Here is a 15,302-nt window from a genome sequence, read left to right on the forward strand (position 1 = left end):
AGAGGGACAAAGGAAGTCCTGTGCTGGGCATCTGTGGGGGAAATACAAGAGCAAGCAGGGAATGGGGGTCTGGGAGGGCTTCCCCGTTGAGCCTGGAAAAGTGTCTGGGCATCTCTCCTTCACTGACAGATGAGCTCCGTGTCGGTCATAGCAGAGTGTGAGCCCCAGCTCTGCTGAATAGCAGCTGCGTGCTGTCCCATGAGTTCTCTTCCCTCTCTGAGCCTCGGCTGCTTCATTTGCCCATCACGGGGAAAACAATTTCTACCTAGCAGAGTATTTGCGGGAATTGGGTAAGCCGGTGCAGGCACAGTGCTTGTGCATGGGTCAGGTTGCCTCGTGGACCCACCTGGCTGGCAGCAGGGACAACCTGCCACCACTCATGTGAGTCACTCGCTTGCCTTCCAGGCTGAGGGACATGGCCGGGGTCCCCGTCATCAGCAGCCGTGCTCTGGGCTTGCACTTCCACCCCCGGAGAGGCCTGCATCACCAGGTCCCCGTCATGTTCGACTATTTCCACCTGTCGGTGATCTCGGTGACCATCCACGCTGCCCTGGTGGCCCTGCAGCAGCCCCTGATCAGGTACGAGGTTACGAGCCCTGCTGTTATGGGGAGGCGGAGGGGCGCGCTTTGGGTTTCTTGTCACGCTTGAGTCTCCTGTGTGGCTGAGATGCTGAGAGTTGACCAGGAGAGATCAGTTCAGGCCAGAGGAGCTTCCCCCAGGCTGCAGGTTTAGGCTCTGAGCCTCACTGCAGGGCAGGGGAGAGATGGGCAGGGATGTTGGAGTGGGAGCCTCTGGAGTCAGGAGGACACCGGCAGGGAACCTCGGTGCTGAATGGGTGAGACCTGCTGCCTTCACCTGAACTGGCTTTTTTCTAAGCCTGTCTTATTTGAAAAGTCACCTAACATCCCTGAGACACACAGTCTGCATCCCTAAGCCAGGGACACTCATGGGTCCCGTCCATTAACGGTTTTAGTGACTCTCACACGAGGAGAGTCTGCCCCTTCCTCCAGTAACTATTTGTTCAGCGATAAGACCACCTGAGTGGCCCCGTGCTCGCCCTTCAGTGAATTGTCCCAGAGCATCTCCGTGGTCCCACGAAGCACTGAGGTTCTATGAATGACTTAAGCAGAGGATCAGAGCCGACAACAATGAGCACATTGTACTGTGCCCGGGTGTCTTCCTCCAAGCACCCGGGATCACCAGATGTGGACATCAGCCCACTTCAAACCTCCCACATGCATGGGGGCACGGGTTGCACACGTGGGCAAAGAGATATTCGGGGATGGAATCGTGCAGCATGGAGTTTCTGGAAGGGAACTTTCCCAATGTCCCTTTTCAGTGCTGGGGGTTGAAATGCACGGGGTGGAGACTCCAGTCCCCACTCACTGTTGGGTAGGGGTCACTGTCCCGATCCCCTGCTGGGGTCAAAGAGTAGGAAATGAGACCTTGGCCGGGCGATGTGACCAGGATGTGCTTCTGCAAGTCACTGTGCCCATCTGCTTGCTGAGCTCCATCCCGGGCTCTGCTTGCTAATGGGGCTATTTTCGACACTCTGCATAGAAAGTTTAACCTCCTGACAGAAACAGTGCTTTACAGGTTTGTCTGCAACCACCTTGCTGGAGAGCAGTGCAGATAGAAATTCACCATGAGAGATGAGGCTTCTCCAGGGATGGGGGTAAAAATAGACCTGCCTTCTGTTCTCTGGATTTTGCAGGAAGCATTTCTATGAGTTCGTTCACAGTGGCTGGGAACACTTTAAGGTTATGGGAAATACCTGTCAAGTAGGGCAAGCTCCAGTTTTTCCAGAAAAGCAGTTTCAGCAGCAACTGTTAAATCCAGCCAGGAAGAAGCAGGTGTGAAATGAAAATTTAACCGCAAAAGGTCCTTCACCTTCCCTGAAACAGACTGAGGTCTGTTTAACTCTCAATGTTTAACTCTCAGATGGGTACAGTTTGATTTCACTGGAGAGCTTCAGCGACTCAAGGCCACACGGAAGACAAATAGCGAGTTATTCTAGTGACTAATTTGCAGTCGGTCCCCTGATTGTGCCGTGAGCATTGCTGCTCTTACACATATTCTGCATTTCTCCTGCAATGTTCCTTTTACCCATTTTCTAGCTAAACTGTAGACTTGCTTCAAGTCTCAGTTCTAAACAAATGGGAGAAATGATTTTACTAGAGTTGATTGTATTTGTGGTATTTTCAAAATAGCTATATAAATATAATGGTTATATTAGATTTTATTATTTTGTGGTATTATTGACAATAACTTCTAGCATTTATTGAATCATTACTATTTGCCAGACATGGTACTTAAAGGTGTATGTGGCTAAGCTCATGGAATCCTCAAACAACCCCACTGTTAAGGTGCTGGTATCAATTCTTCTGACTTATGAGGAAACAGAGGCACTGGGAAGTTTAAAGCTTTCCCCACGGAGCTGACAGATGCTGCTGCTGGGATTTCAACCCTGGCAGCCCAGCTCTACCGGCTGCCTCTTAACCACTTGGCGATACATATACTCTGCTTAAGTATCATCTCTAGCTGTTCATCCCTTTCACCCATCTTGGTTTGTAAACTTCCCTTCTGTTCTCACTGGCCTAAGTTTACCCGCATTGTATATATTAAATCTGCCTCCCTCTCTAGACCCAAATGTCTTTACACTGAGGACCATGCCTCAACCATCTTGCCACCCAAGTACCTCACACACTGCCTGGCATATAGCATTAGCCCAATAAGTATTTGAATAAATGAGTTAAACCAAAATATAGCGTTAGCTTTATTTCCCCATCAAGCTCTTACTCTGGAAGGTGTAAATTCAATCCTTCCACAAATATTTCTTGAGCACCTAGGATGGAGATAATGCCATCTGAGGCTTTGTATTATCAAGACCCTCTTGGCCATTGGAGACTTTGACTCTTCCTGGGGGAATTAGACATGCTTATAAAAAAATGTTCACAATACAACATGACAATTAACCATTAGGGTGTTTAATAGAAGGGATCTGAAAGAAAGGGAAAAGGAGTTTAAGTAGACTTTACCGATAGATCAGTTGGTGAAAATCAAAAAGGTTAAGGGAGAGAGAAATGATCATAAACCCAAATAAGATGAATTCAGCTCACATAGACTTTTCTAATCTCCTCTGATCCTAAAATTGACGATCGCAGACACACTCTGCCAGTCAATCTTGTGATGACTTGCAGAGCTGGGCAGGGTCTGTGTTTTTGTCTGGGAACAGGTACAGTATTTCTAAGTAGCATCGATGCAGTGAGGGTCTTTGACATCCACGATCCTATGAGACTCCTGTGTGGGTCGTGGAGGTGGGTATTGTTTTATGCTCTTCCACAGAAGAACAGAGGTTCAGGGAGGGGACGGGGGTTGAAGAATCTCGCCCGGGTTATGCCAATGAAAGGAGAGGGGGAGGACTCAGACCAGGTCAGGTGGAGGCTCCCCTTGGCCTCTGGCCAGAAGCCCAACCCACCTGCCCGGGTGGTTAAGTAACTTCTGCCTCAGTGAGTCTCAGCAGGCAGGTTGTGGGCATTTAGGGGGTGTTTCTTTGTACACATAGTGGGATGTGTGTCATCCTTGGCCCCCAGGCTCACATGCCAGTTGCACCCAGTTGTCATGGCAGCATCAGAAAGTCCCACCCAAGCACCCCTCGAGGGTGAGCTACTTCTTCGAAATGGCTTATCTCACAGGCTCCCCAGTAACAGCATCAAGGGGCTGAATTAATGGCCCCACACTTTCTTCACATCCTTTTAGAAAAAATTATATAAATTTGCAATTCTTTCTATTCTCTTCTTTTCAGTTTTACTCGTCCAGGAAGAGGCTCCTGGCTTGGGAAAGGCGGTCCAGATATGGGACCAGAACAGTCTAGCCTTTCCCTGGAAAACCTGGTCTTTGGAGCTGGATACTGCAAGCCGACTTCCTCAGAGGTAATGTCTGCCTGGGGGCAGAGGCCCCAAGCCTTGCAAACTTCACTTTGCAGGCTGCGTCTGTTCTATGAGATTTCGGCTCCTTTCCAATGTCCCAGGTAGAGATTCTTTGCTCCCTGCATCCCTTCCTCTCATCGATGCATCCATCCCTTCTTTGGATGGCTGCTGCATTCATCAAACATATTCCCAGTGCCAGGCCCCAGGGTTGATGCAGGGAGTAGCCTCTTCACCTGGCACCTCTTCCATATGGTACCTCGAAGGATATGGTTCCATGGAGGTCATGGGATGTGCTGTGAGGGGCTTCCCCGGACTGTGTGGAACATCAAAAGCCCATTCGCATTGAGCTCATTTCAAATCCTGGCTCGAGCCTTCATTTGCTTACTTCTCTGAGCCTCAGTTTTCCCACCTGTAGAGTGGGGTTGCTAATAATTAATAACCTCACAGGGTAACATGCGTATTCGTTGCTGTAATGGATAAAAAGTGCTTAGACCAGTACTTGGTACTCAGTAGGTGCTCAGTAAATATGCATACCCTGTCCTTCCTAAGAAACACCTGTTGTTACACTTCTGTGATGCACAGGACTTTAGGCATCTACAGCATTACTCTGTATTTCGTTTGAGCCAATACACAATTGTTATTATCAGGGGCCTGCTCAGAAATAACCAGATTGTGTTTGTCTGGGCTCACCAGAGAAGTAGAATCAATAAGAGATGATAGATAGATAGATACGAGACATTTATGCATCTCCGTTCTATATTATAAGAAATTGTCTCATGCTATCATGGAGGATGAAAAGTCCCACGATGTGACATCTGCATCCTAGAGACCTGGGAGAGACAGTGGTGTAAACTCTATCTGACTCTGAGTTTGTTTGTTTTTGTTTTTAAACGTTTATTTATTTGTTTATTTTGGCTGCATTGGGTCTTAGTTGTGGCATGCGGGATCCTCGTTGCGGCACACAGGCTCTCTAGTTGGGGCCCGTGGGCTTAGTTGCCCCGTGGCATGTGGGATCTTTGTTCCCCGACCAGAGATCCAACCTGCGTGCCCTGCATTGGAAGGCGGATTCTGAACCACTGGACCACCAGGGAAGTCCCTGAGTCTGAGTTTTAAGGCAGGAGAAAACCTATGTCCCAGTGCAAAGACAGGAAGAGAGGGCTTCCCTGGTGGCGCAGTGGTTGAGAGTCCGCCTGCCGATGCAGGGGATGCGGGCTCGTGCCCCGGTCCGGGAGGATCCCACATGCCGCGGAGCGGCTGGGCCCGTGGGCCATGGCCGCTGGGCCTGTGCGTCCAGAGCCTGGGCTCCGTGGTGGGAGAGGCCACGGCAGTGAGAGGCCCGCGTACCGCAAAAAAAAAAAAAAAAAAAAAAAAAGACAGGAAGAGAGAGAAGCCCTCTCTCACGCAGCCATTTTGTTCCACTCAGGCCTTTGACGGATTGCATGCTGCCCGCCCACACTGGGGAGGGCAATCTGCTGTACTCATTCTTCTCTTTCAAAGGTTCATCTCATCCAGAAACAGCCTCACAGACACACCCAGAACGATTTTTAACCAAATATCTGGGCACCCTGTGTCCTAGTCAGGTTGACACACACGGTTAACCATCATACAACCCGTGTCATAAGTGGGAAAATTTGTCCACTCAGCCAGCCAAGAGATGCTGCATCTCCCTGTGCAGCCAAGCCCTGTCCTCATACGTTCCAGCACATCAGGTCCTACACTCAGCTGGCTGTCCTGTGACATCACCTTTCCCAGCTCTGAGCCCAACCAGGAAGTCTGGCCTCAAAAGCTGCCCCGTCAAGTCTCCATCTTGTCCTGGCGGCTGTGTCACATGTTCTCAAGAGAGGAGCTTAGAAGAAAATTGCCAAGACCCTCCTGAAGGACAGGGGACCTGAACGCAGGACTGGGCTCTGTGCTCAGGAGGACACAGGCTTTAGAGCCAAAGAGAACTGCTGTGCAGGTGGATTCCTGTAGATGCGGGACCTCAGGCAACCACTGAGCCTTAGGAACCAGTGTCCTGAGCATTGGCAAAGGACCTGGGGACAGTAGCAAGGGAGAGGAAGGCAGAGACCCAGCCAGCAGGGGTGGGCATTTCCTTATTACCTTGTGCGCGTGGATGGCTTCAGGGCTCCAGGATGGGATGGGGAGGGATGGAAGCCAGGGACTTCCTGCTCCCTCTGTATCCCCAAGGCCAAGCGCAGACCCTTCCTCATCAGGGGCTGTTGTGTGCCTCCCCTAGGTCACCCCGACCCCTGCCGCAGGTCAGTCCCTGCTCCATACCCACTGGAGCTTGACTGAAGGCTTTGTTGTGACCATATCACAGCCCAGCTTCTCCGTCTGTCCAGTCCTGCTTCTCATTCCTCTGGCTCCAAGAGCCTCCCCAGTAGATCCACATGAAAATCTCCAGTTCAGACTCTGTTTTCCAGGGAACATGTTTGGAACATCAGGGGTCATAGATCAGTTCAAAGCATCTTTTGACACTTACATCCCAAGACAAGGGCCTTTGCTGGGGCCACAGGAGCATATGGGGATGATGGTGACCTGGTGTCTGCCCTGAAGGAACTCTCTGTTCCTTCCTGTCTGCACAACCTCTCATGCTTCATTCAGTTGCCACCACCTCCAGAAGCACTTTCTGATTTCCTAGCAAGAAATTCCCTCTCCCAACTGTTTTCACCACAGTCAACTCTAGGCATCTCTGTCTTTCCTCCACTGGGCTCCGAGTGGTTGGGGACAGAGGCCATTGCCTTTAGCGGCACACCTTCAGGGCCCAGCACCGTGCCTGGCACACATAATGAGTGCTCAGGAAATGTGTGTTGGACGAACGATTGATCCAAGTGCATGATCGTGTTTATATAGAACTCTGAGCGGCGAGAGGGCTGAGCCGCAAGGTGTTCCTTGCCTTACGTGGCAGCAGACAGACAGCAGCGGGAGAGCAGGGGAGTGGGACACCTCTGTGGACATGTGGGCGCCAAGCGGGACTGCACTTGGTAGAAGCCCTGGACCTGGCATGGGGTGGGGTAGGGAACATTGTAGACCATTTCAGCCTATCTGATTCGGTGACATCTGAAGAGGCCGAGCATCACCGCAGTGATGTGGCAGAGAGAAGATTCTGGTTTCGAATACCTGCTCTGCTCAGTGCTTTGTGCCGTGGACGACCCTATTCGCCCTGTAAAAACTCAGGCTGCTCAACTCTAAAATGGGATAATACCTATATTTTAGAAGGGATTTTAGGCCTTATTATGTGTAAAAACAGTATAGAAATAGACCCATAGCGGGCATACAATACAGTAGAAATTTTTTCCCCATTCTTTTCTCGGCTATTTTTGGGGATGTGTGTCAAAGAAGATATACCTGACTTTTACAAGAGTCAGATAAAATAGCTTATTTGTGGGTGCTCAGCGGTGAACTTGCTCGCAGCTCAGTGGGGTATTTTCAGGACCTGATTCTTTCCCTGTGCATTTTCCATTTGGGTCCCATCCAGTTATGCAGGCTCAGAGCCTCGTGCCCATCCTGTGCCTTCCCACCTGGCAAGGGCTGCCAAGCAAAGAATAAAATCCACTCCCCCGCCTCCCTTGGGGGCTGTGCCTCCCAAATCCCCAGAAGTCCAGCGCAGTAGCAGATAGCATCGAAGTCCGTGCAGATTGCAGCATCAGCTGGAGCGATTAGAGAACAGGTGTTCCCTTCAAAATAGGCCTTTCTGTGCAGAGACATGTGCAGAAACTAGAGATTCACAGCAAAATGAGCCCATTGGCATGGAAAATCATGGGGAGGTGAGGCTTGCTGTGACGTGTCATGCCCCTTTTCCCATAAGCCCAGGTCCCTCTGGTCCTGCAGCCCTGCTCTTTCCTGCAGCATCTTAGGCAGGGAGAGCTTCACATTCAGGGTTGGAGCCAGAGCTTACGGTCCCCTTCCCCCGAAAGCCAGCAGCTTTGCCCCAGGGGAATTATTTTCCCTCTCCCACTCATGGCTTATCTGTCAAAGAGGATACTAATGCCTGCCTTGCAGGGTTGCTGAGAAGATTAAATGGAATAAGCATATAAAAGCCTGGAGCAGAGAGCTTGGCACAATAAAATCCTCTGCTGGTCTTATTTTTCTTTGAATTTATCCATGTAATGAAATCAAACGTTACTACAAGAACCTCAGCGTTATCTTGTGGATAGGACATGGAACGAAGGATCTTAGATGTTTCCTGTTCTTGGCTCTACCCTGCTGTGTGACCCTGAGCCAGATACTTGCCCTCTCTGGGCCCCAGTTTCTCAATGTCTAGAAAGAGGATTGGATGCGATCGTGCTGGAGGCCTCCTTCAGTCTTTGCTATGCTGTTTTTACTGTGATATCCCTGACACTGCCTGGTACAACTGGGGACACGACGTATGCTTGATGTATTCATTCAGATTCTACAGAGAAACAGAATCAGTAGGATAATAAGATCTCGCCTGTGCATATATTCATATATATAAAGAGAGAGAGAGAGAAACAGAGACAGAGAGACAGAGAGACAGACAGATTTATTGTAAGGAATTGTCTCATGCAAATGTGGAGGCCAGCAAGTCCAAAATCTGTAGGTCAGGCCAGCTGGTTGGAGACCCAGGGAAGAGTTACAGTTTAAGTCCAGAGGCCTTCTGCTGACCAAATGACCAACTTCCTTCTTCTTTAGGGTGGGGAGGGCGGGTCTTACGTTCATCAGTTGTTTTCTTTTAACGTCTTCAACTGATTGGACGAGGCCCACCCATATTGTGGAGGGTAATCTGCTTTACTCAGAATCTAATGATTTAAAGGTTAATCTCCTCTGAAACATACCTTCACAGAGACATCTAGAATAATGCTTGACCACCTATCTGGGTGCCATAGATGGGCCCAACTGACATGAGAAATTAACCATCACATTTAATCAGTGCTCAGAGTCTGACAGACTCTTCTTGAAGATCAGGAATCCAGTGACTCAAAATTAGGAGAATCCCTTTCTCGGTCCAGGGAAGCTGCACGCCCCCTTCCTTCTCACTGAAATACGTGGGTTTGTTCCAACTCCCCGGGGGAGGAATGGCCACGTGGTGGAGAGATGCAGACTTTAGAACTCTGCTCATTCTCAGACCTCTGCTTCTTCAGGCCGGAGCATCAGTGTGTCTGTCTATTTATCTGTCTGCCAGTCCTTTACTTAGCCCCTACTCTGTGCTAGCATCTCTGTGCTGCAGGGGATAAAACAAAGAAAACTCAGTCCTTACCCTCAACGGGTCTTGAGATCCAGTGTGTGAGGCAAAGGAGAAATGAAAAGTTTTGAATTCCACAATCGTGTGAAACGTGTGATGCTGATTGTTTGAAATCACATTTTTGAATACCTGCTTTGCACCGAGGTACTCTGTTAAACGACTGATGTGCGTGGACTCTGTCAATGTCCACAAAAAAGTTTCCTATTTTCATTGACAGCTAAAGAAACTGAGACAGAGAGAGGTTAAGCCACATCTGTAAAGTCACACAGCTGGGCAGGGACCAAGCTGGCGTTTTAACTCAGTCAGCCCGATGCCAGCCCACCACCTGTCATCAGCCACTAGGTTGATGGTTAACCAAAGAAGGGGCTTTGGTTTGTCCACTCCGCGAGGGCAGGTGCTTTTCTACTTTGTTCCCCTGTGTGTGCCTGGCTCAGTGCTCGTGCTCAGGAAGCCTTTGTTCAATGAATGAGCGTCTGAGATCGTGGAATCTGAGAACATCAGAATGCGAGAGAACGAAAGCCCTTGTATGCAGATGGTTAGGCATTTAACTTTCCAACAGATCTGTTTCCCGCCGGTGCTCTGAGCCTCCCGAGTCCTGTGCTCACCTGTGGAGATCACAGAAACCGTGCTGCCAGAGCAGATGACTGTGCCTGAGATGAATACCTTGGCCACCAAAGTGAAACACCTCCATCCTCTGCTTCCCTCAGAAGGTGCTTCCCCAGACAGAGGAATGTGTGTCATTGAGAGGAAATGCCAGCCCCCTTTTAAGTCAGATTGCTGAGAACTGAAGAACAACATCTTCCTTGAAGGGAATAATGCTCACACAGCACATGCACACACAGGGCTTGGCTTTGCAAGTCCTTCTGTGCTGAGCCTTGTTGCATGATGGCCCTGCCCTCACTGATGGGAGGCGTGGGTCTGCTGAGCATGGAGGTGGGAGGGAAGGTGAGGCACGGACCTGACTTCCAAGCAGAAATCTCCCCTCTCCCAGGCATGTGCTTCCTCTTTTTCCTTCTGCTCCATTTTTATTGGCTTCTTTGCTCTTTACCCTTTGCTTTAAATATACGCTTGCTTGTTTTCGTCAACATCTTCCTTTCTTGAGGATCTGGAGTCATGAGGATAAGACACAGACATTCATGATTACTGTGAACACATCATTAGGTTGACTCTGGATGGTGACATCTCCGTAGGTAGAGACACTGCCATTGGTTTGGTGGCTAATCAGATAATTATCAAGCGCCTACTAGGTCTCAGGCTCTGTACGAGGAATTTGTGATGTAGCCCTAAGTAAACTGGCTGCCTGACCTGCCTGGTGGGATGTTAGTATTTCTGTTGCTCTTGGTGCCCATCTGAGTTGTTGGCACATCGTAGGTGCTCAGTTAATGTTGGAGGGACAGATGAGGTGAGTTGAGATCTCATTCGATTCTTGATTTTATATAAGATGTGACCACAGATGTCTTAGCCATCAGATACAGTAAGCTCAGTGCTGAGGGCCCAGAGTACTTTCAGGGGCCGACAGAAATGTTTTAATTTCATTTAAAATCAGAACCAAAAGATGGATATAATCCAATATGGATTATAGTAATCTTCCTATAAGTGCAGTCATACAAACATAATTTTAAATCTATTTTTTAGTGGATGAAAGGGCCTGGGCCCACAAAAGTCATAATTTGACCCCGAGAACAATGATTGTTCCTTGGCTTTTGTTTCCTGATTATGGGCATAAGAAAGCAGAGTCTGGTGAACTCAGATAACTTCCCCCAAATGGACAAGTGCAAACCTAGAATTCAGCTCTCTGGCCCTGTGCTTTGTCAAAACTCATTTCACAAGTGTGATACCTACACATGGAGTATGCTACACAGATATTTGTATGTGAGTGACATCGAAGAGATGCCAGAGGGTGCAGAGAACAGCTGTTTGAAATGTGTGAACACTGTGCTCTAAGGTTAATAAGTACCTGAGGAAGGACCAGAAGTTACCAGGAAAACAGTAGTTACTTAAAGGAAAGCATGGGTTGTAGTTTTCACAAAAAACTGCATTTAATGCCTTCTGTTACTTTGGGAAGTAAGATGGCAAACACTGTTGTGTTCTCCCACTCCATTAAAATTAAATAGTTCTAAATTTCTCATTTAAATGATTTTCTCATTTACTAAAATCCTGTGGAATAAATAGCAGGTTGCTAAATGGTGCACAGGCTATGATGGGCTTTCTGTATGTGGTATATTGCATCAGTCTGCATATGGATCCAACATGATTGCACAGGTCATTTCTAAAAGAGGATATAAATCAGTGGAAATGGGCTTTTCACACAAAAGCCTATAGTATTGCTTATTTATGCACCACCCTTTTCATTAGTGAAAAATTGCCTTTATTCCACATTGCCTGCTTTCAGATGTCTCGTCCCTCTCCAAAGAGTCTAGGCAGGATGGGGAATGTCAGGTAGCAAAGATGAGGTAGGTGCCTCCCTTCCCAGACTGCCCTGCGTTTCCCCGCTGCATCTTCAGGTTCCAGTGCAGCAGACGCTCAGTGAACACATGCCAAGTGAATACAAGATGCAGACACAGCAGGGCATACAGGCAAGAGCACCAGATTTGGAGGAAGAAGACCTGGTAGGGCTAAGGCCAGGTTCTTCCATGGATGAACTATGAGAGCTTGGACAAGTCATTTCACCACTCTGAGCCTGTTTCTTCTTGTTGTCTTAATGGAGAGGAAGAAACCCGCTCACTTTGTGAATTTTGCCTGGGATTCAAGATGGGAAAGGTGGTTCCCCCTTTGAGCATCCCTGTCTCCCGACCGTCTCCTCTCCCCTCCTGTTCCCCACCCCAGGGATGGTGTGATGCTGACACTGCAAATCACAGCTACCTTCTAGCATAATTATATCAGCTACATATATTGAACACTTCCTTGTGTTAGGCTCTGCTCTGGATGTTTTCATTATGCTCCCTCTCAGCTCCCTGCATAGATTCACATGAAACAGTTGAGGAAACTGAAGCTCTAATAACTTCAGCAAGTCACTCAGCGTCAGATAGCCGGTCCCCGGCAGGGCTGGGGCATGAGCCCAGGGATGCTGAGCCTGACCCTTGCTTTCTGTCCACTTGGAATCATTTCTCACCTGCTCGTCTCCTTTAATCCTCCTGTAAGCGTTGGGGCTGTGTCTGCCACACTCGGCACCAAGCATTTAACCCAGGTATGTCTTGAATCAATAATTATATTAAAGTGTGCTCCTTTTTGCAAATAATAATAATTTGTCTTTGAGGAGCCTGAGTCTAAACCATTCCTTATGCGCGTTTTCAGACAATGCTTATAGTTGATGCTCAAGCGGGAGGATGAGTGAAGTCATCGTGAACAAATTAGCCCCATCCCTAGTCTCCTGGAATTTACAATTTTGCCAGAAAAAAAAAATGGAAAAAGTACTTTCATGGAAGATAAGCATTCGGAAGGCATCATCTACAGCGCTGTAGTACTGCTGGAACATGTAACGGGGTGGTCTCAAGATTATCAGGGTGATTGAGGGCAAGCTTCTCTGCAGGAGGAAATTTAAGTCGAGTTTTCAGCTAGTAGGTAACAGGGTGCAGGACTGGGTTTAGATCCATCTCTTGCCATGGACTAGTGGCTTTCCAAGCCCTCCATCTTCCAAGGCAAGACATCAGTACCTTCAGGACCTTTGAAGTCATTTGGCCCATCTTTCTTTCTTCAGAGAGAAGACCCTTGGTTTGAAGCTTTGATTTATTACTTTATTTAACATGTTTCTATAGAGCACCTATTTTCATTGACCTCGTGATGAATTAGACAAGCACAGCCTAGAGAGAGAGGAGGACCTCACACTGCAGGGGGTCGGTCTTTGGATAGGGGTCTGCTAGTGAAGCATAAGGGAAGGTCAGGTTCCCTAGAGTCGGATGTAGTCAGGAAACCCTTCTCAGAGGGAAGGATCTCTAGTCTGAGTCTAATAAATGGATTGTCAGTTGTTGAGGGGAGGTGAGGGGTGAGGAAGGGTAATAGCAGGGCCGAGGGCAGGGAGTGAAGGGGCATGGCACCTCTGGGGACTCCAGGGAGGTCATTGTGAACAGACAGGGGGCCAGGAAGGTCATCGGTGATCTGATCATTAGGGGCCCCGTGAACTAGGTTAGCCACAAAAATATTACAAGCAGGGGATTGCCACAATAGGATGGGTTATCTTTCTTGCTGCTGTACAGAGGACTGATTGAAGGAGAGGGCTGAGGCCAGAGAGGCAAGGTTGGAGGCTGTTGCAGTGGTCCAGGAAAGAGTAGAATAGTTGCCTGGGCAACGCAGAGGTGAGTCGAGCAGAGTGGAAAGATAAATGGATGTCAGAGCTGCAACTGAAGTAGGAATGGAGAGATTGCAAATTAAGTAGATGTACTAGTTTTCTGTCAAGGGTCCTAATGGATGACCCTAATTTACGCTTTTACATTTAATAAATGAATGTTTAACTCACAGGAGGGAATATATGTGATCCTCTCTGCCCAGAATATCCTTCTCTGACCCTCTCCCATCACTCACCAAAGAACTCCTATTTAGCCTTCAAAACCCAATTCAGTCATTGCCTTTTTGGTGAAGCCTTCTTTGACCACCCCAGATAACCCTAAGCCACTAATCTGTCTGTCCTACATTTGCACTTTGGGCACACTTCTCTTATTTTGCTTAAATGTAATGATTGTTTAATGAGTCTCTTTGTTCCACTTGAAAGCATTCAGTGAGGGCATAATCGTTCATCTCAACACTCACAGTTAAGTCACTCTAAGCACATTTTACCCCCCTTTCCCAGGGTAAACCCAGGTCATGCCCTTGAGGAAACAGACAGATGATAGGCTTGATCAGTAACCAGAGTTTAAGCAAAAAGGAATTAAAGAACCCAGGAGCAAGCTGACAGTGTCCAGAGCTCTTTGCCATGTGCCTGCCTTTGCCCTCTTTGTGGATGTCATGACAGGTCATGGGGAGTCTTCATCAAGGAAATTAGGGGCTGAAAGAGATCCAGGCTTTGTACATTGCCTGGTCAGGAAAGAGGGAGTTGGGTTCTTGGGCAGGTTCCCATTACATGATGTCTAACACACCACTGCCAGGCTACTAGTTAAGAGAATCGTCTCTGTCACTCACTTGCTCAAGAACCATCAGTGGGGTAATATTGCCAAGAGAAGGAAGGTGGCAGGGGAGAAAGTGCATAAACTTTAGTTCCAGACACCTGCTCTGAGGTGGGATGTGCAAACTTTGTATTTGGTCCCTTATTTTGTAAGCATTCATTTCATATCCAACATGCACTGCATGCTTAAGTCTGGGAATTTAGATAGAAGCAAGTGGTATATGTTTCCTGTTGTCAGGGAAGAAAGGAGAGAAAACATATAAATTCTTAATAATATTGTCATGAATGCAAAGAAGTGGCATGGGGGGATCTGACCTGGTCTGAGGTACAGGGCAGCTTCCCTGAGCAGAAGGAGTGTAGGCTGGGATGTGACGGGTGAGACACACGGATGAGTGAGGGGGGAAATAGGGCTGCTATGCACAGTTGTGTAAGCTGTGCGCTGTGCATAGACGCCCGGTGGAGCAGTTGAGTTGGGGCTGAAATCCCACCCGCTTTCCACTTGCCAAGCTGTGCATCAATAGGCTTGTGCCCGCCCAGACAAGGGACCTTTTTTCCCCCCTAATTCATCCACCTAGGAGGGAAATGTCTTTCTGATAGCACAGAGGCATCCAGTGGGCTGACAGTGGCCCTGGAAGAGGAAGAATGTTTGAGCTAAAGGCTTGCTATGGCAGGGGAGTTCCCTGGTGGGCCAGTGGTTAGGATTCGGCACTTTCACTGCTGTGGCCCAGGTTCAATCCCTAGTCAGGGAGCTGAGATCCCACAAGATGCGCAGTGGGGCTAAAAAAAAAAAAAAAGCGTTGCTGTGACAAAGGCCCAGAGGTAAGAAAAAGTGGCATGATAAAGGGTGCTCTGGCCAGTGAGGCTGGGACCTAGTGACCAAGAGGGCGAGGGGTACCAGTGAGGCTGCTCAGGTAGTTGGGATCCTGCAGCTAACAGTTGGGATCCTGTTATCCTGTTCAAAGGATAACCAGGCTGACCACACAGGGTGAGTGCTGATCAAGCGTGGAATGAATCTGAAACACCCAGACAGTGTCTGGCAGGGAGGCTGGGCTCCTTGAACCAAAGCCGGTGTTA

At 48.5% G+C, this 15,302-nt stretch overlaps 1 protein-coding gene across 1 annotated transcript in view; it reads left to right on the forward strand.

The window, feature by feature from the left end:
* The window catches only part of FAM135B (family with sequence similarity 135 member B), a gene marked incomplete at both ends in the record, with an annotated part of 167,052 nt that overhangs the window by 86,198 nt on the left and 65,552 nt on the right, over window positions 1-15,302 (forward strand). Inside the window, 2 exons of the mRNA XM_082600938.1 lie at window positions 406-579; window positions 3,807-3,933. Of these exons, the coding sequence (XP_082457064.1) occupies window positions 406-579; window positions 3,807-3,933 (301 nt within the window). The remainder of the gene's footprint in view (window positions 1-405; window positions 580-3,806; window positions 3,934-15,302) is intronic.

This window comes from Mesoplodon mirus, assembly GCF_964341445.2.
Source record: "Mesoplodon mirus genome assembly, chromosome: 16".
Classification (NCBI taxonomy): Eukaryota; Metazoa; Chordata; class Mammalia; order Artiodactyla; family Ziphiidae; genus Mesoplodon; species Mesoplodon mirus.